Consider the following 26,309-nt stretch of genomic DNA (forward strand, 5'->3'; position numbering starts at 1 on the left):
CCTCCAGAAGCCCTGGTGTGTGTGATAAGATCAGCCTATACAAGCTATGAAATATGCGAGTCCCTAGCATTAATTGTGACAGTACACAATCTGCACCCAATCCTGCTGCAACTGAAATCAATGGCAAAACTCTCATTGACTTCAAGGGGAGTAGGACTGGGTCAGAGATATAGACTACCATTAATAGTGTAAGTTCTATTGGAGGGAGCTGATCCTGAATTCTTTAACACTCAAAACAACCACTGACCTCAATGGACATTTTGGGTATGAAAATACTGCATGATCAGACCTATGAGTTGTAACTGATTCAATTAATTAAGGCATACAAGAGCTGTGTGATGCGTGTCAAATATAAATAGACATAGTATAGTATAAATTAGTTGGATAGTAAATGAATTTACCATCAGTAGCTGAAAGGATAAAAATGATAAATGATTGTGTAGCATATTTACAAGGAGTTGTTGATTGTTGCAGGAGTTTCCTGCCTGTTAAAAATTTGGGTTTTGTATTAGTCCTTTGTACAAGAGGTTGACTTTTGCAAAATTGCTCTAGTGTACAGGAATAAATGTTGCCTTCCTGGTCACACACATCCTCAATGGCTGCACATGTACTTTGCTGGACAGGGCCCATATTTTAATGCCTTCTCAGTAACAGCATAACATCTTGTTTCTTTTACCAAAGTTATATGATTTCTAGAAGAGCGGAAATAGTTTTTTACAGAAATATGACTCCTATCATTAAAAATCTGCTTTCAACCTCAGAAAAATGTTACCTTCCTTTAGAAAACATCAGGGACAAACTCTGCCCTCAGATACCTACCCACTGAAAGCAATGAGAGAGTAGAGAGGTAATCAGACAAACGAAGGCAAATGTTCCCCTTAAAATCTCTAATGTTCAAAAGATATTTTGATATGTGCATTTCTTTTTAAAAGTGCTGCCTATAGGGTAAATTAAGTAACATATAATGGGACACTAGCAAGGTCTGATAAATACTGATTTTCAACAAATTACTGAACAGTTAGCTATCTTATGAATAAAGTATTGTTGCCTACTCTAAGATCATGAGTGTTTTGCCCTAACTTCTGCATCCTTCATTTGCCAATTTTGTTTAGGTTTTAGATTTTAAAATGATGCACATTGGATTATACACATTAATTTGTGGAGTAATGTTTTACCTGTCTCCATCCCCCTCCTTGTGAGATTTGCTCACCACTTGCAGGCACAACAACTTGCATGCACAGCAACTTCTTGCCTAACATATTCCATAAATATATAGTTTCTTTAGACAACAGAAAATAAATAATTTACATAAAAATAACTCAAACAGATTACACAATTATCAGTGGAAATATTTTACACTGTTTGTGAACTTCAGGACAGAACTCAGTTAAAAAAAAACGTTAAGTCTCACTTACTTTGGTAGAGTTTTCAAATGATTTTCTCTTAACTCCAAGATACGCAATTTGACGAGTCTAGAAATACCGATATAAAACAATATGAGTAATACATTCAAGTGAGAAAATACTTCTGACACCAATAAGAATTACTGGAGAACTGTTTATTCCAGTACAAAAAGATTTAGCCGTGTATTTGCATTACATTATTTTTATATACCTGGCCAGTCTCTGCTGGAAAGTACTATGATGTGTCAGTTGCTAGAAATAATTCTGAATCAATTTTTGCTGATTATTTATACTGGAGAAATATGGTAAAACTTAATTTACCACAAATATTTCCAGTTCTGTAATACTAACCAACTTCAGCTTAAGTTACATCAAGCTTTGATTATTGGCAATAGGTTTTGTTCTGGAAAATCATGAATACCCATGTAAAAGGGTTAAAATTGTTTAAAATATTTAGAGCACTTACACAGATGCATGGCATTTTGAATGACTGTTCACAAGTTTACACACATTTTTGCAGAGATCACAATTTCTTTTTGCATTTTTGGGCCTTGATCCTACAACTGACTGCACACAGGCAAACTGCTTCCCCGACACAGATCCCCATCGACTTCCATGGGATTGAAGCACAAGCTTACAGTTCACCATGAGCATAAGTGCTCTATTGAATTAAGGTCTCTATACTGCATTGTACAAACATTAAATAATGAATACTCACAACAAACTTTGAGGTAGAACAGTAAGCTCACAAATGGGAAAACTGACACAAAACAGGGACACACAAAATGGGGGTTGAGGAACCAGGATTAGAACTCCAGAGTTTTTGGCTTTAAGGGCTTGTTCCAGAGCTCAGCCATGGTGACATCAAATGCCACCCACTGACTTCAATGGACTTCAAATCATGCCACTATTCCTGGGTTCTTTTATCTTAGATCATTATTAACCCCAGTGATGAAGGGTATAGGAGCCAAAGGATCTCTATTCCTGACCCAAAGTCCTACAATTTCAGCTGTAGAGAATCTGTAGAGAGTTAACTGTTGCGATAATTAGGCCTACAAATAAAGCCTAATTATAAGCTCAACTGTAAAAATAACAGACTTTGAAGTCATAACTTTTTTATGTATAGAAAAACTATTTTAAGTTATTATCAGAGCTTTTGTGGCTCCCTCTGAGTCCTTTACAATCAGACTCATGGTAACTAAGGCAACCAGCTTTATACGCAGAAGGTTACAAGAAATACTCCCAATACATTATTTTTAAAAAATAACAATCCAAAAATTTTCCTAAAATAGTTTTTTCTGAAATGTGTTTTGCAGCTTACAAAAAACATGAAAGATTTTGTAAAAATTCATTTGAGATGATCTGTGTAAGTAACTTGTGGCTTCACCACTCATGAATAGTATGATCATCCCAAACTGATAAAACCTTTATACCATACCACCATGTATCATATTTTCTATATCCTCAACACATAAGCTAAGTGCAGGGCCAGCCCTAGGTTTTTTGCCGCCACAAGCAAAAAACAATTTTGGCCACCCCGACCCCCTTTTTTTTTTTTTTTTTTTGGCTTTTACAAGTTTGCACTTTGCAATTGTTTTTGTTTCTCTTGACTGTTTAAAATAAAAAAAAAATGAAAACAGAGAATTTGTAGTTAGTGAAATAAAACAATTTCCTACTAGTGTACTCATTTAATTTTAATTAAATCACAATTATAAACAAATTTGGGTTCAACTATACACTGTAATGAAAAACGTTAGTGTCTTCCGGTGCACCCAGTTTCACATAAATTAAAAGAATTTACAGGAACTGAATTTTTTTGGTTTTTATACTTGCGTAGTCCTTTAATAATTCAGTGAAATCTAAATTTTTTGCAATGGTACTTTCAATTGAAATTAATGCGAGTCCTGACAAATGATTCTGAGACATGGTGGACCTCAAATAATTTTTTAGTAATTTCAATTTTGAGAAACTGCGCTCACCAGAAATCACTGATACTGGTAATATTAAAAGAATGTGTAATGCTATGGCAGTGTTTGGAGTGAGGTGCTTGGGGCTGTACATCCTGCCGGTGGGCCCCCAGCCCAATCTCAGACCCAGCCCCACCCCCGCAGAGGGGACAGTAACTGACAGAGTGGCCGGAGGGTGGGTCAGCCACGGGGATGGGGGCGGACCAGGGGCGCCCACCCAGCGCCTAGCCGCCCAGGGCAGTGGGTCCCTTACCGGCTGCAGGTCCTGCCCCGATCCCGGGCTCCACTCCACTCGGCTCCGGCTCCTCCGCCGCTTGTGACACGTGTGGCAGGGCGGGCAGGGAGGGAGAAGCCGCATCGCCCCGCTCCCCCAGTGATGGGGGTCCAGGGCAGGGACTGCCCCGGGCCGGGACCACCATGCTGAGCCTCCCGCCCCGCCCCACGCAGGGGCTTATTGGTTGACTGAGCGGGGCCGGGGGGAAAGAAAGGGTGACCGGAATGCCGCCCCTAGAAATGTGCCACCCCAAGCACGTGCTTGCTTTGCTGGTGCCTAGAGCCAGTCCTGGGTAAGTGTACTTTACATATTTACTGTATGTACACAATGTATGGTATGGGTCAATGAGCTAGCCAACTTCAAGGCAGTTTCCAAGGGCAAAGTGAGCAATAGTGCATTTCCAACATCCTTATTGCCAACACTCAAACTGTACTTGCTACCCTGTTTCTGCAGACTCAGCTTTTTTTTAAGTATTTCCTGCTCCAACTTCTCTTATTTCTTGGTTTTTTTCCCTCCTCCTGGGTTTTCTGTTTTTCTATTTTCTCAGCTTTGTCTTCCTACTACTCTGTTCATTTCTTCTCTATATCTATCTGAATCAGTCTACATTCCCTTTTTCCTTTCTTCTCTGGATCTCACTTTCACATCTCTACTTTGCTCACTCTGCCATACTCATTTAATTTTTCTCTTTCTTCCTGACAGGCAGCCCTTGGATTCCTCACCAGAGGAAGCAACCAGAAACAGAGACTACAAGAACAGACCCTACTTTGTTCTTTCTGCCCCTTTGGCCAAAAAGCAGCAGTCACTTTTGGTCAAGAACAAGTAAAGAGAAGCACAAACACTGGCCACTGAGAAGCTGGATCAAAGTATTGCAGTAAACCAATTTGCTTACACAGTGCTGGCACACACTAGCTAGTTCTGGAGGTCATCAATCTAACTGCTGTTATTCTACTGTCCTGTAGCTTAACTATTACTCTTCCCACATCCATATCTTCCTAACTCACTTAACAGCTCCCCACTACTCAGGATGTCTTCCCCAACCACCCAGCTGAAACCAGTTCCACTCCTGCCTCCTATCATTCATCAAAACTGGATTGCAGGGACTAACAATCATATATTTTCTGTTTTACATGCACACCGCTTCTAAATGATCTTTTAAAACTAAATCAATTGCTTGTGAAGTGGTAATGTGGTTTAACAATTAACTTACCTTCCGAAGTTAGCTGGAAGAAACTCCAGAAAGGCATCGTTTAGGTAGAGCTGGGTCAAGTTTAGAAGCTGCGTGAAACCATCTGGCAGCCTAAAGAGAAGTTAAAGATTTAGTCTTTGAATCTGGGTTGCTATAGAAACAATGCAAATGTAAATCTCTATGGAGAAGCATAAGTTCTCCACCCTCACATCCCTTAGCTACACAGCTTATGAAAAAGAAGAATTTATAGAGAAAATTGTTACAGGTGGCATTTTTGCTTGTTATTAAAACAAATAGCACTCAACTTTTCCCTGTTACTGTCACAGGATGAAATTTATGTGCCTGACACATTAAAGTGGCTTCATCCTTCTCTCTTATCCTACTTTAAGCTTTTTATCAGAGGATTTTTTTTTTTTACTGAAATGGCAAGCATATGCTGAGTACTTCACTTTTCATAACTTCTTGAGTGGGGCTCTATTTCTCTAGGATATAGCATGTCTTTTGATTATAAAGGTAGTAACGTAATTGTATATACATTAGGGCTGTCAAGCCATTAAAAAAATTAATCGTGATTAATCGTGCTGTTAAACAACAATAGAATACCATTTATTTTAAATATTTTTGGATGTTTACTACATTTTCAAATATATTAATTTCAATTACAACACAGAATAAAAAGTGTACAGTGCTCACTTTATATTTATTTTTATTACAAATATTTGCACTGTAAAAAACAAAAAAAAATATTTTTCAATGTATCTCATACAAGTTCTGCAGTGAAATCTCTTTATAATGAAAGTTGAATTTACAAATGTAGAATTATGCATAAAAAACCTGCCTTGAAAAATAAAACAATGTAAAACTTTAGAGCCTACAAGTCCACTCAGTCCTACTTCTTGGTCAGCCAATCACTCAGACAAACAAGGTTGGTTACAATTTGCAGGAGATAATGCTGCCTACTTCTTGTTTACAATGTCACCTGAAAGTGAGAACAGGCGTTTGCATGGCACTGTTGTAGCTGGCATTGCAAGATATTTTAGCCAGATGTGCTAAAGATTCATATGTCCCTTCATGCTTCAACCACCATTCCAGAGGACATGCTTACATGCTGATGATGGGTTCTGCTTGATAACGATCCAAAGCAGTGCAGACTGATGCATGTTCATTTTCATCATTGGAGTCAGATGCCACCAGCAGAAGGTTCATTTTCCTTTTTGGTGGTTTGGGTTCTGTAGTTTTCGCATTAGGGTGTTGCTCTTTTAAGACTTCTAAAAGCATTCTCCACACCTCATCCCTCTCAGATTTTGGAAGGCACTTCAGATTCTTAAGATTCTCACTTCTTGGGTGAGTGCTGTAGTTATTTTTAGAAATCTCACATTGGTACCTTCTTTGCATTTTGCCAAATCTGCTGTGAAAATGTTCTTTAAAATGATCGTGTGCTGGGTCATCGTCCGAGAGTGCTATAACATGAAATATATGCAGAATGCGGGTAAAACAGAGCAGGAGACATACAATTCTCCCCCCAAGGAGTACAGTCACAAATTTAATTGACACATTTTATTTTTAACACACATCATTAGCATGGAAGCATGTCCTCTGGAATGGTGGCCAAAGCATGAAGGGGCATAAGAATTTTACAATCTCTGGCATATAAATACATTGCAACGCCGGCCACAAAAGTGCCATGTGAACACCTGTTCTTACTTTTGAGAAGTGGTGTGATCCTGTTGCTGCTGAGAACTTTGGGCTCATTACTGAGCTGAGTCGTGCTGTGAGGAGGGAGACAAAGGTGAGTCAGAGCCAAATATCCCAACCCTGGGCCAGCCAAGGTGAGCTAAACTGACCCTCTGCACAACTTAGAGCAGCCATTGGGCTGCTGGGTAGAACAGTCTCCTAGGGTAAGTCTACACCGCAATAAAATTCCTGGAGCAACAAGTCTCAGAGCCCAGGTCAATTGACATGGGTTTACATTCACAGGGCTCAGGCTGCGGGGCTAAAAACTGCAGTGTAGACATATCCCTAGAGATCTTTCCATTGGCTCTCCACCCAAAAGCATCCTCCTGGCATCAGATGTAGGCAAGAGAGACTGGCACAAAATAAACTGCTTGCCCAGGACTACCACTGTTCGGGGAATAGGCAGCCACACATGTTCGGGGAATATGGCAGTTTTAAAGCAACAACAGGTTGCAGAATGCACAACATTTTCAATCTGGTGGCATGCAAATCCTTTCACTGTTTGAGCAGAATGGAGTTATCTAGGTAAATTGGTTAGGCAACCCAAGGAAATTCCATACAACAGTACATTATTTAGAAAATATTGAGGTGGGACAATTAAGCATTTAGCCACTGACTTTAACAGGATTACAACGGTTCTGTTAGATTGAGCCATTGTACTCAACACCATGTAGAACCAAGCCCATTAAATAGAAGGTCTTATACCTCAGAATAATGAAAAAGATGCTACAGATGCCAAGCCAAACAATGTCACATCAAAGAGCTCAAATATTACATTATCTCTTACAATTTTTTATTATGACACTATAATCTGGCAATTATAAATGAACACTAGCATACATTTTAAAACAATCTACCACACCATATATTCTGTATGAACTAGGGGCCTGATTGGAGAAACCTTTATTCATGTGACAGTCCTTACATAAGTCAGGGTGTACAAGATTAGGCATGTATTTTTCAAAATGTGATCATTTAATTTATAACCAGTTTTAGGTGTCAGATTAATACAGGAATGAATTTTGAGTCCTTGGTCAAATAACTCAATTAATACAAGATTTCATCTTTTCTTTACATCAGTGTTTCATTTTGAGTGTCTTCATAATACGCTATAGGGCAAATCATAATATATAGATCAATAACTCAATACGCTCCATTGCATTTTTTGTCAAAGGTTAATAATCTGAAAGCTACATTTACAGACTTTAAAATCCACAATCTTTAAAAGAACATACATGTACATTTAAAATGTCAATGTAATTTTAGAACAAATATTTGGACAATAAAATCTACTGCAGGAAACCACACAAATATACCACAAAACAAGAAATTACATTTAATGAGCACCTGAAACATGCTATTACCAACATTTCAGCGATCTCTTTTTTTCTAGCTTGCACGGGTCCTATACAATAGTCTTAGACCCTGATTCTGCAGTTGTGCTTGTGCATAAAACCCATTAATTTGAATGTCACATGTTATTAAAGAGCTCTCTGCTTATCTGTTGCATCTATTTCATACTAACTAGTAACGCATTCCCAGAGTTGAAGTTTTAAAACATTTAAATGTCCATTTTGAATTACCTTATAATATGTTCGAAAATTACTTTTCCCTTTACTCATGTTTCCAGGCTTGCAGCAGTTGATGACATCAAGTGTCAAAAATAGTACGATACTGCATTCTGTGTTGTTTGGTATGTTTGTTTATGTTATCAATTTTTTCAGGGGAAAAGTAGAAAATCTTAAACTCAAAACTTGGGTCTTGACCCTCCCAAAGACCTATGAACATACTTACTTGCAAATCTTTGCAGGATTGGGACCTTGGAAGAATAGTAACAGAAGGTTACTTACTGTAACTGGAGGTTCTTCGAGATATGTGGTCCCTATCTGGATTCCAGCGTGGGTGTACATGCATGCCATGTGCCGGAACTGTTCATAGTAATGACCACTGACCCGCACATGTGTTGACTGTGTGATGCATCCGAAGCTTTAAGAGGCCATGAGGGTCAATGCTGCTCCAGTTCCCTCTTACCAGGCAGTAGCAAAGCCCAGAGCAGAGGGGATGAAGAGCGGGATTGGAATCCAGATAGAGACCACACATCTCAAGGAACCTCCAGTTACAGTAAGTAATCTCTTCTTCCTCTTCAAGTGATGGTCCCTATATGGATTCCAAATGCAGGAGAGTAGCGAGCAGTACTCAGAGTGGAGGCAGGCGTGAGGGCTCTCCAGAAGTCACAGTCAGAAGGATGGTGCAGCAAACAGCCGCATCTGCCACTGCAGCAGGGTGAGAGCATAATGAGTGGTAAAGGTTTGGATGGAGGACCAAGTGGTGCCTGGCACATGTCCTGCTATGTGATGTCTGTAAGGAAAGCTGACGTGGCAGCATGAGCCCATGTGGAGTGGACTGTGACTCCTGGCGGTGGGGGAGGAAGCAAGAGAGAGCATAGCAGTCCACCATGCAGGGGGAGAGATGTTGCGATGAGAGAGTGCAGCCTCAACAGCAATGGCGAGGAAGAGACTAGAGGAGGCGCAGAAGTCACGGGTGTGCTGGAGGTAGAAGGCTAGTGCTCAGCAGGGAGGCAGAGGTGCTAGTTGAGGTGGAATGGGGAGACCACTTTGGGAAGGAATTTTAGATGAAGGCATAGGGAGACCTTGTCACAGTGGAAGATGGTGAAGGGCAGTCCCATTATCATGGCTACCAGTTCGCTCATGCACCATGCGGAGGTGATGGCAACCATTGCCCAATTCCGCCAGATCTTGTGCAGGACGTGGGGAAGCAGGAGAATGGGCGGGAAGGCATAACAGAGCACGTTGGTTCAGGGAATAAGAAAGGCGTCTCCCTGAAAGCTGGGACTGAGGGTGGTAGAAGAGCGGAAGTTTGTGGTTGGTTGCCATGGTGAAGAGGTCCCATCAAGGCATGCCCCATTGGTGAAAGATGGAGCGGATCATGGAGTTGCCACTCATGATTGGCATGGAAAGAGTGACTGAGTTGGACCACAAGGACGTTGCTCAGGCAGGAAAGGTATACAACATGGAGGGTGATGCTGTATTGGAGGCACCAATTCCAAAGGAGAATGCCCTCTGCACAGAGGGAGGGGATCCAGGCCCCGCCTTGCCTGTTGACATAGATGACGCCGCCATGTTGTTGGACAACACCTGGACATGGCAGGAATGGAGGAGTGGCAGAAAGGCCTGAGAGGCAAAGCGAATGGCACGTAGTTCCGGGATTTTGATGTGCATCCTTGCCTCTCGGGGTGACTAGAGGCCCTGAGCCATGCAACTGTCCAAGTGGGCTCCCCAGCCCGCTAGCGAGGCATCAGTGGTGAGAGTAGAGCGAGGCATAGGAAGTGTGAACAGAATGCCCGTGAGGACTGTGGATGGGTTGCACCACCAAGACAAGGAGGCCAGGACAAGGGGGGGATGAGTACAAGCTTGGTGAGAGCATCCCTTTGCAGGTCATAGGTTGAGCATAGCTACAGTTGGAGCATATGCAAGCGAGCAAATGGAGCAACTGTGGTGCAGGCAGTCATACGGCTTAAGAGGGAGAAGCACTGGCGAGCGCATGTGCATGACCGGTTGTGTAGTTGTGCGATAAGAGCGGTAAGGGCAGCAAAGCGGTGCGAGGGGAAAAAGATGCAGGCCGCGACAGAATCCAGACGAGCCTTGATAAAGGTGAGGGTTGTGCATGGGGAGCAGCACCCATTTGTCGTCATTGATACAGATACCCAGGTAGCCAAGCAGGGCACACAGGGTCCAGATGTTGATGAGAAGGCTGGTATGGGAGGCTGCAACAAGAAGCCAGTCGTCAAGGTAGCGGAAGAGGGAATGCCCTAGTTGACGCATGTAACCTGCCACAACTGCAGAAACCTTCATGAAGACATGGGGGGGTAGGGGCAATCACGAAAGGGAAGACCCAGAACTGATAATGGGAGGTGCCCATCATGAAGCATAGGAATTTGAAGTGAGCAGGGTGGGTGTCTATATTAAAGTAGGCATTTTTCATATTAAGAGCCACGAACCAGGCACCACGCAGAAGACATGGGAGGATAAGGTGGAGCGTGACCACGCAAAAATGGAATTTACAAATAAATTTGTTCAGGGACTGGATGTCCAGAGGCCTCCCTGCTTCTTCAGCACGAGGATATAGGAGGAGTAGAAGCCATGGCAGTGCCGTGGAATGTGCTCTACGGCACCCTTCTGGAGGAGGACATCCACTTCCTGTTGGAGAAAATGGTGTGGGGAGGGATCCCCGGAGTGGCCCGGGCAAGGATGGCGAGAAGGGAAAGAGAGGGCATGTGATCAGGTAGCCATGTCAAAAGATGTCCAACACCCAAAGATCGGTGGTGATTTTGCCCCAGTTGTGGGCAAACACCCAAAGGTGACTGGTAGCGGAATCTGGGAAGTGGAGGAGGATTCTCAGTTCCTGTGGAAGGAGTCAAAAGTTCTGCCTAGGGTTCACATTGAGGACAGGAAGAGGAAGCCGAGGTAGAGGCAATAGAAAGACGACCAGTGCCACCTGTAGGTAGGGGCAGAGGTATAGAGGCCCAGCAACCAGAGGGTGGCCTGAGAGTCCCTCCATTCCCTTAAGGATTCATCAGTTTTGTCACTGAACAGTTTTTCGTTATCAAAAGGGAGGTCCTCAAGTGTGATTTGGACCTCCTTCAGGAAACCACTGGACTGCAGTCAGAAGTTGCAGCGGAGCACCAGTCCAGAAGCCAGGGAGTGGGAAACAGCATCAGCAGCATCGACTGAGGCTTCAAGGGCTACTTTGGCCACTAAGTTGCCCTCGTCCAAGAAGTGTTGAAAAAAAACTGGTTACTCAATTTTTCATAACTGTTGTTCTTCAAGATGTGCTGCTCATGTCCATTCCATTCTAGGTGTGCATGTGCCCACGTGTGCAGTTGTTGGAGATTTCTGCCTTAGCAGTATCCGTAGAGTCAGCCATGGTTCCCTCTGGAGTGCTGCACTCAAGCGGCAGTACATCAGGCGCCACCAGCCCTACGCCCTCTCAGATCCTTCTTACCGACAACTCTGACAGAGGGGCAGCAGGGCGGGTAATGGAATGGACATGAGCAACACATTTTGAAAAACTGTAGTTATGAAAAGGTGGGTAACCGTTTTTTCTTCTTCGAGTGCTTGCTCATTACAATTCCATTCTAGGGTGACTCAAAAGCAGTATCCATGGAGGTGGGCTCAGAGTTCACAGTCTTGCCGCTTGCAATACTGCTCTGCCAAAGCCAAGGTCATCTCGAGCTTGCTGGGTAAGCACGTAATGAGTTGCAAGTGTGTGGATGAATGACCAGGTAGCAGCCTGACAGATTTCTTGGATCAACACCTGCGCCAGGAAGGCAGCCAATTATGCCAGCACCCTAGTTGAGTGAGCTGTCACAATGAGTGCACCTTTGCCAGCTCATAACATTAGCAGATGCTGGCCATGATCCGTGACGATATTCTTTGGGCAGACACAGGGCAACCCTTCATTCTGTCTGCGACAGCAAAGAACAACTGCGTTGACTTACGGAATGGCTTCGTTCTGTCTATGTAGAAGGCCAACGCATGACTGACTTTCAGGGTATGCAGCCTGCAGTCTTCATCCGATGCATGAGGTTTGGGACAGAAGACTGGTAAGTATATGTCCTGACCAGTATGAAACTGGGAAATGACTTTGTGCAGAAATGCCGGGTGCGGGTGCAACTGGACCTTATCCTTGTAGAAGACTGTATAAGGCAGCTCCCAGGTGAGCACCCTGATCTTGGATACCTTGAGGGCCACAGTTATAGTGACCAACAAAGAAACCTTCCAGGAAAGAAGCAGGAGGGAGCAGGAAGCCAAGGGTTCGAAGGGAGGACTCATGAGCCTTAACAGCACAAGATTCAGGTTCCATGGGGAAACTGGGTCCCCGACGTGTGGGAGAGGCACTCCAGATCTTTCAAGAACTGCGCCACCATGGGCCAAGACCGACCTGCCTTGAAACAGAGGGTGGAACGCTGAAATGGCCTCCATGTGGACTTTGACTAAAGAGAGGGACGGACAGGCCCTGGAGCTTAACGTGCAGCAAATAATCCAAGATGTCCTGCAGCGGGGTCTCTTCAGCCTAAATGTGCCAATTTGAGGCCCAACACGTAAATCGTTTCCATTTTCCCAAGTAGGTTGTCCTGGTGGAAGGTTTCCTGCTGCCCAGCAAAAACCCGTTAGACACCAGCAGAACATGCCCATTCATCCAAACTTAGCCATGCAGTAGCCAAGCTGTCAAGTACCGTGCCACCAGGTTCGGATGCAGCAGATTGCCGTGGCTCTGGGGCAGCAGATCCAGCCGAAGAGGCAGCTGCAGCGGGGCGGCTGCTGAAAGACTTAGCAGCATGATGAATCAGTGCTGGCGAGGCCACGCTAGGGCTATCAGGATGTAGGACAAAGCGAACGTCTTCACCTTTACCAGGACCCTGTGGATTAACAGCACAGAGAAGGCGTACAGCAGCACTCCCGACCACGGGATCAAGAAGGCGTCTGACAGGGAGCCCTTGTCCCTTCCCTGAAGAGAACAGAACACATGGCACTTTCAGTTCCGCCTGGACACAAACAGGTCCACCTGGAGAGTCCCCCACCTGTTAAAGATTAGTCTGACCGCCTCCAGATGGAGCGACCATTCGTGGCGAGACAAGAAGGTCCTGCTGATGTCATCTGCCAAGATGTTCTTGCTTCCAGGTAGGTGTGCGGCTACCAGATGAATGGCATGCTGCACATAAAAGTCCCAGAGGCTAAGCACCTCCCAACAAAGGGGCAAAGACCCGGCACCACCCTGCCTGTTGATGTAATACTTTGTGGCGATATTGTCCATCAGGACCTGCACCTCCTTGCCTTTCAGGTGAGGCAACAGAGCCTGGCAGGCCAGGAAAACTGCTCTGAGCTCCCTGATGTTGACATGAAGGGCTAGATCATGTCAAAACCAACTACCCTGTATGCTGAGCTTGCCCAAGTGGGTTCCCGAAGCCCAGATCCGATGCATCTGAGACCAGAATCAGTAACGGGGTCACAAAGGGAACTCCCTACAGCACTGACTCGGGATCCAGCCACCAGTCCAGGGACAAAAGGATGTGGTTTGGAACCGTGATCACTTGGTCCAGGGCATGCCTGCTGGGGATATAGACCGAGGCCAGCCACGCTTGCAGAGGCCGTAGATGAAGTCGAGCATGGCTGACCACGTACATGCAGGAAGCCATGTGGCCCAGCAGTCGCAGGCAGGTGTACGCCGTGGTGAGCAGGTGGTTCTTTACATGGGAGATCAGGTCTGACATGGCCTGAGATCATGCTTCCAGAAGGAAAGCCCTGGCCCGCATGGAGTCAAGAATTGTTCTGATAAATTCTATGCGATGGACTGGCGTTAACATGGACTTTTGCATGTTTATCAACAGACCCAGATTGCGGCAGGTGGAATGCACCAGATCAGCTTCCTTTGCACCTGCTCTGGAGATCTGTCCTTGATGAGCCAGTTGTCAAGATACGGGAAAATTTGGACCCCTCAACGTCTCAGATAAGCCTTCACTGCTGCCATGCATTTTGTGAACACCGTGAGTGCTGAAGACAGGCCAAAGGGCAGTGCTGTGAACTGGAAATGGGGTCCTACCACTATAAAATGGAGGAAACGCCAGTGCCCTGGGAACATGGAGACACGAAAATAAATGTCCTTTAAGTCGAGAGCAGCGTACCAGTCCCCTGGATCCAGGGAGGGGATGATGGAGGCCAGGGAAACCATAAGGAACTTCAACTTCTTGAGAGACTTATTCAGATGACACAGGTCCAGGATGGGTCTTAGTCCCCCTCCCTAATTTGCCTTTGGGATGAGGAAGAAACGGGAGTAGAATCCTCGTCCTTTCATGTCCCGAGGAACCTCCTCCACAGCCCCCAGGCACAGGAGCTTTTTGACCTCCTGCAAGAGGAGCTGCTCATGAGAACAGTCCCTGAAGAGGGATGGGGGTGGGTGGGAAGGTATAGCCCCGAGATATTATATCCAGGACCCAAAGGTCTGAGGTTACCCGCAACCAAGCCAAATGGTAGGGGCAAGGAAAGATCAGGTAGGATCTGTGTAACTGACTGGGGCGTCGCTCTTGAGCGCACCCTCAAAATGAGCGCTTTTGGGCCTCTAAGCGCTTGGTGGGACCAAGTTACGCAGGCGAGTGAGAGGAAGAAGGGTGGCAATGGCTGAAACTAGTGTCTCTTTTGCTTGCAGAGCCCTGACAAGGCTGCTAGGGCTTTAGCGGCAGGGGTGCCAAACTCCTGGGCCAGACCATGTGGGAGAGATTCCTGGAACTTGTGCAGAGCATCCCAGAGATTAAAATTATATCTACCCAACAGGGTCTGATGATTCGCCACCCGAAACTATAAGCTGGCCATTTTTCTCCCAAAGAGATCGAGTCTTTTGGCCTCTTTGTTCTTGGGAGTTGAGGAGGTGTGACCCTGTTTGTCTTTTTCATTGGCCGCAGACACAACCAGAGAGACTTGGGGTGGGTGGGTTTATAGGTATTCAAAGTACTTCTTTTCAGCCCTTTTGGAGATGGAAGGGATGGAAGAAGGGGTTTGCCATAGGCCCTTGGCAATTTTAAGAACTCCTTCATGTACGGGTAGGGTCACCCGGGTGGGCACAGAGGCTGAGAGGACATTAAAGGGGGTGTCCTCCTGCTCTGTCATCTCCAAACTTCCAGGCCAAAATTCTCAGCTACACGCCGAAGTAGGGCCTGATGTTCCTTGAAGGCATCCGGAACGCTATCCCTTGAAGGCCACATGACCATCTTGTCCATTGATGATGAGGAAGATTGGACTGCTGGAGGGAGTCCCAGGGGTTCTACCACCTCCAGAGAGGGAGACTTAGGGGTGGACACAGACTCCTTCGCCCCAACCTCTGAACAGGTTCCCGGCACCAAGCCCAGTGCCATTGTTGCCACTGAATGATGCTCCAAAGCGGCAACCAAAGAGCGCTGCAAAGGGGGCATCGTCATCACCAGTACTCCCCATGCGCTCCAATAAGGCCACTGTGCTGGCCTGGCCGGGCTGCCACTGCAGTGCTGCAGACGACAGCCCAGGCTCTAGTGCCCAATCTTGCCGATGGTACCTGGGCAATGGGCTGAACTGGCTTTCCATGACAGAGGAATAACCATCCAGTGACCAGGGAGGGGCAGTCAATGCCTGCGTCTGCTTGCTGGTCACTGGCTTTCTGACCAATGACCAGAGATGGGAGACCATCATTGGTACCAAAGAGATCGTACCGAAGCAGAGACGGGAAATGCTCCCACTGTGCTGGCAATCGGTACCAATGTCAAGAGGACAACTGACAGGAGGATGACCAGTGCCAGGAATAATATGGGGAATGACATCCTCGTGCAGGTGAGTAGCGCCAAGGATAAGGGTTGGACATGTCCCAGGATCCACAACACAATGTGGCGGATCGTCGCCTCTTCTCCAGTGACCGGTGGTGCTCCTCTGCCCCTTTAGGGGTCTTAGTGTCTGGCTTGCCCTCTTGGGGAGCCTTATCCAAGTCCTGTGGCACCTGAGTTGTTAGCTGCACAGGCGGAGACGTCTGGTCTCTCTGCACCTTGGACAACAACGGTGCCAAAGGTGTGGGTCCCATACCGCTCCCAGGAGTTGGTGGTGGACCTTTGAGGGGGCTGGGAGCCCCAACCAGGGCGGCATGGATACGTGGCTCTGGAGTGGCCTGGCAGCTTGGCCCGGGCCCTTGCTCGACGACCCTTGGGCATTTTTCAACCCTAATCTTCTATGATAGTCCCCAGGCTGGGGAAGAGTCCCACAAAGGGAGGGAAAGTCCAAAACAGTAACAACTAGCAACTATCTGAATGGACAACTAATTACACCTAGAGAAGAAAAATCTGTGTACAAGGAAAAAAGATGAAAAAGGCAGTACTTGAAGCAAGCTAGGAGCACTGAGGAACACGGGTTCTGATTCTGGCCATGCAGCGGTAAGAGGGAACTGGAATGGCGTCGACCTGTACCCAGTGTCTTAAATCCTTGGACATGTGACAATTCAGGTCAATGGACACTACTATGAACAGTTCTGGCTCTGGTGCACATGCGAACCCATGTTTGGAATCCACATAGAAGAAGAAAGGTTTTCAAATATGTTATGTAAAATTAGAAAGTAAGTATTTGTATTTGTGTAATCTACAAATAATGCATTTTTAATCAGAGTAAAATTCACCCCTCCCATCAAAAATCCAGAGTGATCAGACTTTGTGCTGGGCACTAAGTGGATGACTGGATAGAATTCACACCCATTGACATGCAAGTAACAATGCTACAGCACAGCCTCTCTGGCATGAATAATGGCTGCAGAAGATTCGACCCAACGGATTCGCATAAATGAAGATCCAGAGTGACCCCTTTCCAACAACCTGGCTCTGTCTACACAGTAAGTTACTGAGCAGCAAGCAAGGGCATAAAACTACAGGCACCAGATTTCCACACAGTAACATCCACGTAGACAATGCTAAAGAGCAGTGAAAGCCCCGGAGTGCAGCATGGCATATTACTACTTGAAAACATAATACACTAAGTAGATTTGCATCCTCATTGTACAAAAAGCCTTTAGAGTATTAGGTTAGACCCTCGAGGGGAAAATGTCTAGTACATGACTACTCTGCCAATGTTTCTTTCTGTCTGCAGAGGCACTGCAGGTCTTGAGTGGTGTAGAGAGCTGTGCACAGATGCATCAACTTGGGTGAAATTCATCCTTAATTTGGGATCTTAATTAACAAAATAATTAAATTAACGTTGTACATGAGCTTTGCAGTGAACCTTTACTTTTCACTTCCATATCTATAAAATATCTGCAGTGATAAATATAAACATAACTCTAATTATTGATACTCACTTAGAAATTGGATTGACACTGGCTTCAATAATTGTTAAACACTTACAGCACTTTATCGTTTCTGGAAAATCTTGAATCCCTAGAAAGAAAAAAAGTTTGAAAGGTATTATAAGGATGTTCTATGAAAAACTGCTAAACTTGCTTAGTCAATATCTAATTTAGCCAAGTTAGATGTCTAAATCAACAGAGCCAGATGAGATACATTCTAGAATACTTAAGGAACTGGCTGAAGAGATCTCTGGGCACATTACTGATTATCTTTGAGGACGGGAGAGATACCAGAGAACTGGAAAAGGGCAAATATAGTACTATTTATTAAAAGGGGAATAAGGACAACCCACGGAATTAAAGGCCAGTCAACTTAACGTTGGTACCGAAACATAATGGAGCAAATAACCAAACAGTTTGTAAGCACCTAGAAGAAAATAAGGTAGTAACAGTCAACACAAATTTGTCAAGAACAGATCATGTCAAACCAACCTAATATCCTTCTTTGACAGTATAACAAACCTTGTGGATAGCGGGAAGCAGTAGATGTGATATATCTCAACTTTAGTAAGGTTTTTGATACTGTCTCACATGACCTTCTTATAAACAAACTCGAGAAATATAGTCTAGATCAGTGGTTTTCAACCTGTGGTCCATGGACCTCTGGGGATCCGTAGACTATACCTAGGATTTCCAAAAGGGTCTGGTACTCCATTTGAAATGTTTTAGGGGTCCACAAATGAAAAAAGTTTTGAAACTACTGGTCTAGATGAACCTACTATAAGGTGGCTGGAAAACCATACTCAGAGAGTAGTTATCAATGGTTCACAGTCAAGCTGGAAGAGCATATCAAGTGAGGTCCCAGAGGGATCTGTCCTGGGTCCAGCTCTATTCAATATCTCATAAATGATTTGGATAATGGCACAGAGAGTACACTTATAAAGTTTGCAGATGATACCAAACTGAGAGGACTGGCAAGGACTTTGGAGGATAGGACTACAACTCAAAATGATTTTGACAAACTGGAGAAATGGTCTGAAATAAATAGGATAAAATTCAATAAATCAACGGCACAACTACAAACTGGGAAATGACTGCCAAGGAAGGAGTACTGCAGAAAGGGATCTGGGGTTACAGTGGATCACAAACTAAATGTGAGCTAACAATGTAATACTGTTGCAAAAAAAGTTAACTTCATTCTGGGATGTATTAGCAAGAGTGCTGAAATCAATTAATGAGAAGTAATTGTACCACTCCACTCAACACTTATAAGGCCTCAACTGGAGTACTGTGTCCTCCAGTTCTGGACATTTCAGGAAAGATGTGGACAAACTGGAGAAAGCCCAAAGGAGAGCAACAAAAATTATTAAAGGTCTAGAAATCTTGAGCTATGAGGAAAGATTGAAAAAATTGGGTTTTTTTAGTCCGGAGAAGAGAAGACTGAGGGGGACCTGATAATAATCTTCAAGTACATAAAAAGTTATTATAAAGGGGAGTGGTTTTCCTTAACCACTGAGGACAGGACAAGGAGTAATGGGCTTAAATTGCAGCAAGGGAGATTTAGGTTAGACGTTAGAAAAAAACGTCCTATCTGTAAGGGTAGTTAAGCACGGGAACAAATTACCTTGGGAGGTTGTGGAGGTTAAGAACAAGTTAAACAAACATTAGTCAGAGACAGTCTAGAATGATAATACTGTGTCCTGCCTCAGTACAGGGATTGGACTATATGTCTTGAAGTGCCTTCCAGTCCCACATTTCTATGATTCTATCTTCACCAAGAAGTTTTCATTAGTAATGTAGAGTACCGCTATAAATTCAGGTCAGCATTCAGACACAATAGGTTTTTGTATTTTTTTCATTATTAGTGATCTTTCAGTTGTATATGAGGTGGCTAACCAACAGGTGCTAAAGCTTATATTCCCCCAAATCAACTGCAGTATTTGGGCAAATTCTTCTGGCAGGTCAACAGGACAGTAGCCAACTTAGGTACCATCATTTGCAAAACTCCCACTGGATCCAATGCTGAGTACCACCAATGTAGGGTTATGACAAGTATTTTGTCTATATTTTGTGACTGTGACAGTTATGATTAAAATATTAGAACTGGCAAAATTTTATATATTGCAGTTCTTGATCATGAATACATTAGAAAAATCCTTTTATCCTAGAATTTCAGACAAGAATTCTTCAGTCAATGGTAATTGCAATTGCTATGCAAGACCTATGTTGTGTCCAGCAAAGAAATGACTAGGACATCACTTCTATATTGAACAGCAAGGAAGCCATGGTACACACAAAATGTAAGTGGATCTCAATATATAGGCTTAAAGTCTAAGCACTCATCAAGCCTCACTGAAGTACAGCTTCCAGCCCTACAAAAAAGATCCAAGGGTATAAAACAGCAAAAAAATTATTGTGGCACTCAAAGCAGCACCCTGGAACCCCCATATTCACCCCATCATATAAGTATGGCATATTTCATAAAAAGCATGCCATTAAGATACTGTAGGAAAGGCCCTGATCTGCTGAAACCCACTGTTAGGTCAAAATATGTATACTGTTAGTGTGTATGAAGACATGAGATTTTGCTGTATAGTTATTACTGAAATATGTTGAAAGTTTGAGAGTCATACACTGCCAGTTCTCCGGTGACAACAAAGAAGATGATCCTCTCCAGGTAGGGTTAAACAACCATTAATCAGCAGGGGAGTTTTAAACAAGGGATCTGCAATGCTGTAAAAGAGCTGCACAAACATCACACAATGGGGGATTGCTCAGCTATGTGACTCAGCAAAGCCCACCACGACGTGTCTGGGGGCTAGTGTTTTCTAGGCACATGGACTGAAGATATAAAATAGGTGACGGTGGTATCATGTTTTTATCTTTCTCCTCCCTCACTTAAATTGGAAGCAACAAGAATGCTTGAAAGACAAAGACTTGAACTGAGGAGATTGTCCCAGGCTTAAAGGGGAAGCCTGTGTATTAAGAACTGTAACCTACCTGCAACACCTAGTGGGGTGAGGAAAACTGCTTGATTCAAATACTGCCTAGTCTAATATGATTTAAGATTTAAACTGAGCACTTAGCAAAGAAAATAAAAGATAACTATCTCTAACCTTTTGCACCTGCCACTTATAATTTAAAATCTACCTTTCTCTAGTTAATATACCTGTATTATATTTACCTAAAACAGTGTATTTGGTTGAAGTGCCTGGGAAATCTCAGCTCAGTTTACAAAGGCTAGCAGGTGTCCTCTCCACATCAAGGGAGGAGTCGAGTTAGTAATAAACTTACACTGGTCAGGTTTCTGAGGAGGGCAAGATGGTATATTCCAGGGGTGCAAGGCTGGGGGTTTAGGAGATTTGCTGGTGCCTTTTTCTGTGTGATTTCTGAGTGGTTCAGGGAGCATTCACACAACTTAGCTGGGTGGGGGGCTTGTCACCAGCAAATCATTGTGAAAGACAGCCCAGGCTGGAGAATTAAGAGGACACTGTAGTACCTCAGCTGCAGATTGTACTCCAGGGATCCCATGGACATTTCCTTAATCTGTTAATTTCACTCCTATTCCATGAAATAACTTCCCCCTAACTAAACTGATATAAACCCAAATTGTGAGAGAAACCGAGAGAAAGAAATGGCTCCCAATGGTCTATGTAAGTATAAGAATCAACTAGGGATATCAAAAAAGAAACAGCTAATAATTACAAATCTATGTGTCAGGGTGCATATCAAAGTCTGACTGATTTATTCAATTGTCTTCTATCCATTTTCGTTTAAAAACAACAAAAAGACTAAATGAGAGTGGAACTTAATTCTTTACCTCTTCTCAAAAACTCTTAACCTTTCTGAGAATTTATTACGAATGCTTACATTAACTACTTGCTTCTCTCCAGGAGAGCATGACTGGAATAAATACAATTTCAACTTGTTAATTAAGCAAGAAAAATAAATCACAGATAGTTCAAAAACCAAAAAAAATGACAACATACTTACTTAATTGCACAACCAAATTATGGATTCTAGGAAATGTATTTGATATATATTGTGTTCTGGGGTCTGAAAAGTTGACATCATAAGTCCAGATTTTGTAATACAATAGTTAGTTTTCTCTGTTTTTAAATCACTGGAGAGCCAACATGAATGCTGTCTTTCAGTATGTTTCTGAATAAAGAATATAAAATGCCAAATTTTCAACCAGTCTGAGCCAAGCCTTTTTCTTTGCCCACAATTTTATGAGTGCAAAGAGCTGCAAAGAAATGTAGATTACCTGGACATCTAAGTAAATGATTCATGAGTATAATTTGCTACTTAGCCCCATAGATGACAAGAACTCTGCTTATGTTTATAATATTGGTACAAATACAGAAACTAATGTCTGAAAACCCAATTGACTAAAAGTCTTACCTAAAGAGTCTATGTATAGCTTACTGTGTTCCTAAAGTGCCGGGACTGTGAAAAACATTTGCAGCGTCACATCTTGCCATTGTTCCCTGTGCAGAACTGCCACTGAAGCCAGGAGGAATTTAACTTTTCCATAAATAGCAGGACATAGCTCAAAAAATCATAACCATGGCAGGGTTAGCAGACTTTCAGATATGGCTACTGGTGCAAGTAGAAATGCACAACAACATTACTAGCAGTGAGAACTGCTGATATTTTCTATTCACTGACCCTCCTCCCTGACTGGTTAAAATGTTAGAATATTTTAAGTACTTTATCTGTCTGTATCAGTATGAAAACTGTCTGTATTCTAAGTAATGTGAGTCATCAGTTGAAGTTATTTGATGTTAATTTTTTTTATTAGACATGACATGGAAACAGCATCTGTCTGTTTACTCTGTGAACGGAGTGAAATAACCCACGAGGTGACAAACTCAAATGCAAAATCAGCTATAGAGTGCTGACACAAGAAATATTACACCTGAGCATGTCACCCAAGGACTAGGAGATTACAGTCCTATGCTGTTAATGGAAACTAGTAGCTTTGTGCCATTTCCCAGCCACATTCTATTTTGTAAAGTAAAGTCTAACCTTTTTCCATTTCAATTTTAAGTATGATCTTTATTTTGGGGATGAAAAAGCAAAATGTCCATACCTGATATAGTGTGTTAGAATAACCTTATTAATATTTCGGTATTTATCTTACCCCAGAAATAAAAATAAGATTTATTTTCTACTAACTATTTCTGCCTTTCATTCATTTTTGAACTTTGTCTTTTCCTACTTGTATTTCCTGTCTTCTCTGGCCTCTTTGTTTACAACTCTAACCTTGTCCTCGGGTAAAATTTTCAAAAGCACCTTAAGACCAGTGATGGAGAATCCACCACAAACTGTGATAAATTGTTCCAATGGTTAATTACCCTCACTGTTAAAAATGTGTGCCTTATTTCAAATTTGAGTTTGTCTAGCTTCAACTTCCAGCCACTGGCTCTTCCTATACCTTTGTCTGACAGATTGAAGAACTTTCTATTACCAAATTTCTGTTCCCCCTGCAGGTACTTTTAAACTGTAATCATGTCAACCCTTACTCTTTGAGCAAGGAAAGTGGACACTGAGGGTTATCTGTCCTGCTGCACTCCATGGAGATGAGCAGGGGACCCAGGTGCTGATTTTATTCATTCATTTCACTATCAGTAGTTTATCCCCATAATCCTGCTTCAGAAGGAAACTGAAATATTTTCAAAGAAATCTCCAAGCAGCAAGCAATTTCCCTGTTCTCAAAGAGGTGGGATTTGTCTACCCTCCCCTGCATGGACTCTCTCTGAGTCTCTCAATGAAGGAATTGGCCTGGGACTCAGGGACAGGTTTCCCAGAAGCTATACCCTCTCTCTTGCATGTAATCCATATAGGCTAGGTAGATCTGTGTTTCCTTTGGAGGTCTCAGCCTTGGGGCCTATTATCCCTTTTCGCACTTTCTGGTGTTGGCAATGCCCATGGTGTGTCCAGTGCCCCTCCATCCATGACCCATGGGGAAGAAGAGAGGGAGACAAAGACTGAGCTCTGTAGTCAGAGGCATGGCTGCTTGTGCAGGCTAGAGAGACTCAGGTGCAATCTTCTATCCGGTGCACTGCCCTTCTGGTTTCACACCACTCATGGAGATGGGAGACAGGTGGCTGCTTGCCCCTGGAGCCACCTTTTTTCCAGTCTTGCCTGGCTACTGGCCTGTAGGAGGGTGGCACCAATGCAACCCCATCAGGCTTGGGCTTCAAGGGAAACTCTACTCACAGAGCTGGCCAAGCTCCATTGGAGACACTTGATAAGGGGATAAGTAGGACACTCAGGCCCTTCCATTTACTTCTGGATTTACGCAGCCTAGCTCTCTCCCTGGCTTTATCTTCACTATAAAAAAAGTTGTATTCTTAACTCAAAATAGCATGTCCTGCCAGCTCGTGCAAAAACTATATCCTGCCTTGTCTTTACTAGGATTTTACATCAAGTTACCTAAGTTAAGAATAGGCCTTTTTTCCTAGTGAATACAAGCCCCCTGAAGTCTGCAGGGGCAACAGCCACTGCAAACACCTTGGAAGGGGAAGTGGAGCCAAGGGGACAATCTCCCCCAAAGGCGAATGCAGCCCTGGGACGTGGCTGGGAGTTGGACAGAAATTTATGAACCAAATTGTTAGTCAAAAATTTTGAAAAAGTTTGGAATTTTCCTCTGAAAAGCTCTACAGCAGGGAGGTCTGTCTGAGTCATGGGCCACTTTGTAGACAGAATAAAATGAAGGGAACTTAATGGGACAGAGTATCCCCCCGCTGTTAGTGACTGACAGATCTAGTTCTGCCCCTAAAATGGAAACAGGATGAAGAAACATATATGTGGACCTTAGCACGATGAAAATCTACTGTAAGATTCACTGTAAGTCACTGTAAGATTCACAAGAAAGCAGGAGTAGGAATCAAAATATATTTTAAAAACAGTTTTGACCAGAATAAAATGATTCAGGTGTACAGTGCCAAAAATAGTTGTCTGGGTTTTGGTTTTGGGATCTTCACCTACACCAATAATGAAAATCTGCTAGAAAAGAATATTCAATTAGCTAATATTGTTACAGTGAAAAACTGAACATAAACAAATCCATGCTATGGTACTGTCATCTGTCTCTTAATCACACCATAATTCAAGCTGAAACTGGAATATCACTAAAATTGTTTTAATTCCAACATTCAGATTCATTGTTGACTTGCTAAATGGTTAAACTATTTGTCATATGATTTTATTTATTTTTAAATCTCACTTTATCTGCTACTGTATATTGTGCATTGGGAACATATTAATCCTTATAAAACATAAAATTAATTTCAGGTTCTATAGCTATTTTATGCTATCTAGGCCAAATTATGGCAGGCATTGCACACAGATTATATTGGAGGATGGGGATGAAATCTTTACTGACCACAGTGAAATGTCAGAGAGCCCACTAAAAGGAGTGAAACTACTTTGGATGTAAACAGAAAGCAAAATTTAGTTCATTTGTTTTAGAGTTTTCTAGAAGAGTAATTTTTTCATTCATTTAGCATTAAAATCTTATTACAGCAATGCTATGCAAAATGTTCAAAAATTTCACCACAAAATTTCAAATTATTTTACTGTTGTGTTCTTACCATTTTTACTGATGTCAAGTTCCTTGAGATTAACTAAACTAGCAATAGTGGTTGGCAGGCTTGAAAGGTCGTTGTCTGGTATACTCAGTTTACGCAGAGCTTGACAGTTGAACAATTGCTACAACATGAAACAGAACAATTGCAATTAACATGTTTTAGTAAAATTCAGTTTACCATTGTTATTTACACACGGATGCAATAATAACTGTATCATAAAAATACTCTGAGGACAGCAAAATAATAAGCTAAAAATAACCAATCAACCTATATTAAAACTGTTTGGGAAGACATACTTACATATTACATTACACTTTAAACAAGGAAGATTACCCAGAGATAAATGTGCTGCTTACAAATAATTCCTAATGAAGTATAGTTTTAAAATGGACCTTTATAAGTTTATGAGTGCGATTATATGCTGGGGTTGCTCATGATAGCAGGGGACTGGTCTTGATGATCCAGGAGGTCCCTTGTAGTCCTATAATTTTATATCAATCATAGAGCTATTTGAAAATTTTTCAGCAGAGCTTTTTTCCATCAGAAAATGCAAATTCTTCAAAATAAAAATGTTTTATGTGAATGTGTCAATTACGATGAAATTTTTGATGGGAAAAAGATGAAATATTCATTTCAATTTTCTCAGTGTATTTCAGAATTGCCAATAAGGTAAAATGTTTCATTACAACTTTATATTTCAATTCAATTTGCTTCAACTTTTATATTATATTAAAATATTCATTTTAATATATTATTATTTTTCATAATTTTCACTCCATAGGAAATTTTGAAAGTTCTGCTTTTTGTTCCAATTCAAAACAATTTTTTCCAAGTGCTGGAATTTCCCATGGAACAAAATTTCATTTTCTGACCAGCTCTAATCAATATATCATATGGTATGCATTTATACTGATGTTTCTTCCATGTAATAGCAGTTGTTATCCAACTACAGCAACTTCAAACCCAAGATAAATAGTAAAATAATGGAGACAATACCATACTGAGCAAGAGATGTCTCTAGGACTAGAATGTGTCATTTAGACACAGTCCATTGTAAGGGGCAAGTATAGAGCTTTTTTTATGAGGAGTAAGCAAGCTGCACCTTTAAGATGGGGAAGCCTGCTCTCCATCACTCACTCAATCCATTCCTCAAGCTGGTGCAGGTGTGGGGGTGAAACCATAGCACACCCTCCTCCCTTGGGGTGGTTTGTGTCCCCCCATGGATGCATGCAGGGAACAGTCCACATGCTCTCCAAACACAGGGACTGTGTGCTCCTATTAGTA

General features: G+C 42.8%; 1 protein-coding gene across 1 annotated transcript in view; it reads right to left on the reverse strand.

Moving 5' to 3' along the window:
* LRRC7 (leucine rich repeat containing 7) overlaps window positions 1–26,309 on the reverse strand; it is a 386,482-nt gene that overhangs the window by 205,606 nt on the left and 154,567 nt on the right. Inside the window, exons 4-7 of the mRNA XM_073357368.1 lie at window positions 25,029–25,146; window positions 17,440–17,518; window positions 4,852–4,941; window positions 1,416–1,472 (exon numbers count right to left, since the gene is read on the reverse strand). Coding sequence (XP_073213469.1) covers window positions 1,416–1,472; window positions 4,852–4,941; window positions 17,440–17,518; window positions 25,029–25,146 — 344 coding nt within the window. The remainder of the gene's footprint in view (window positions 1–1,415; window positions 1,473–4,851; window positions 4,942–17,439; window positions 17,519–25,028; window positions 25,147–26,309) is intronic.

Source organism: Lepidochelys kempii, chromosome 8 (genome assembly GCF_965140265.1).
Source record: "Lepidochelys kempii isolate rLepKem1 chromosome 8, rLepKem1.hap2, whole genome shotgun sequence".
Classification (NCBI taxonomy): domain Eukaryota; kingdom Metazoa; phylum Chordata; order Testudines; family Cheloniidae; genus Lepidochelys; species Lepidochelys kempii.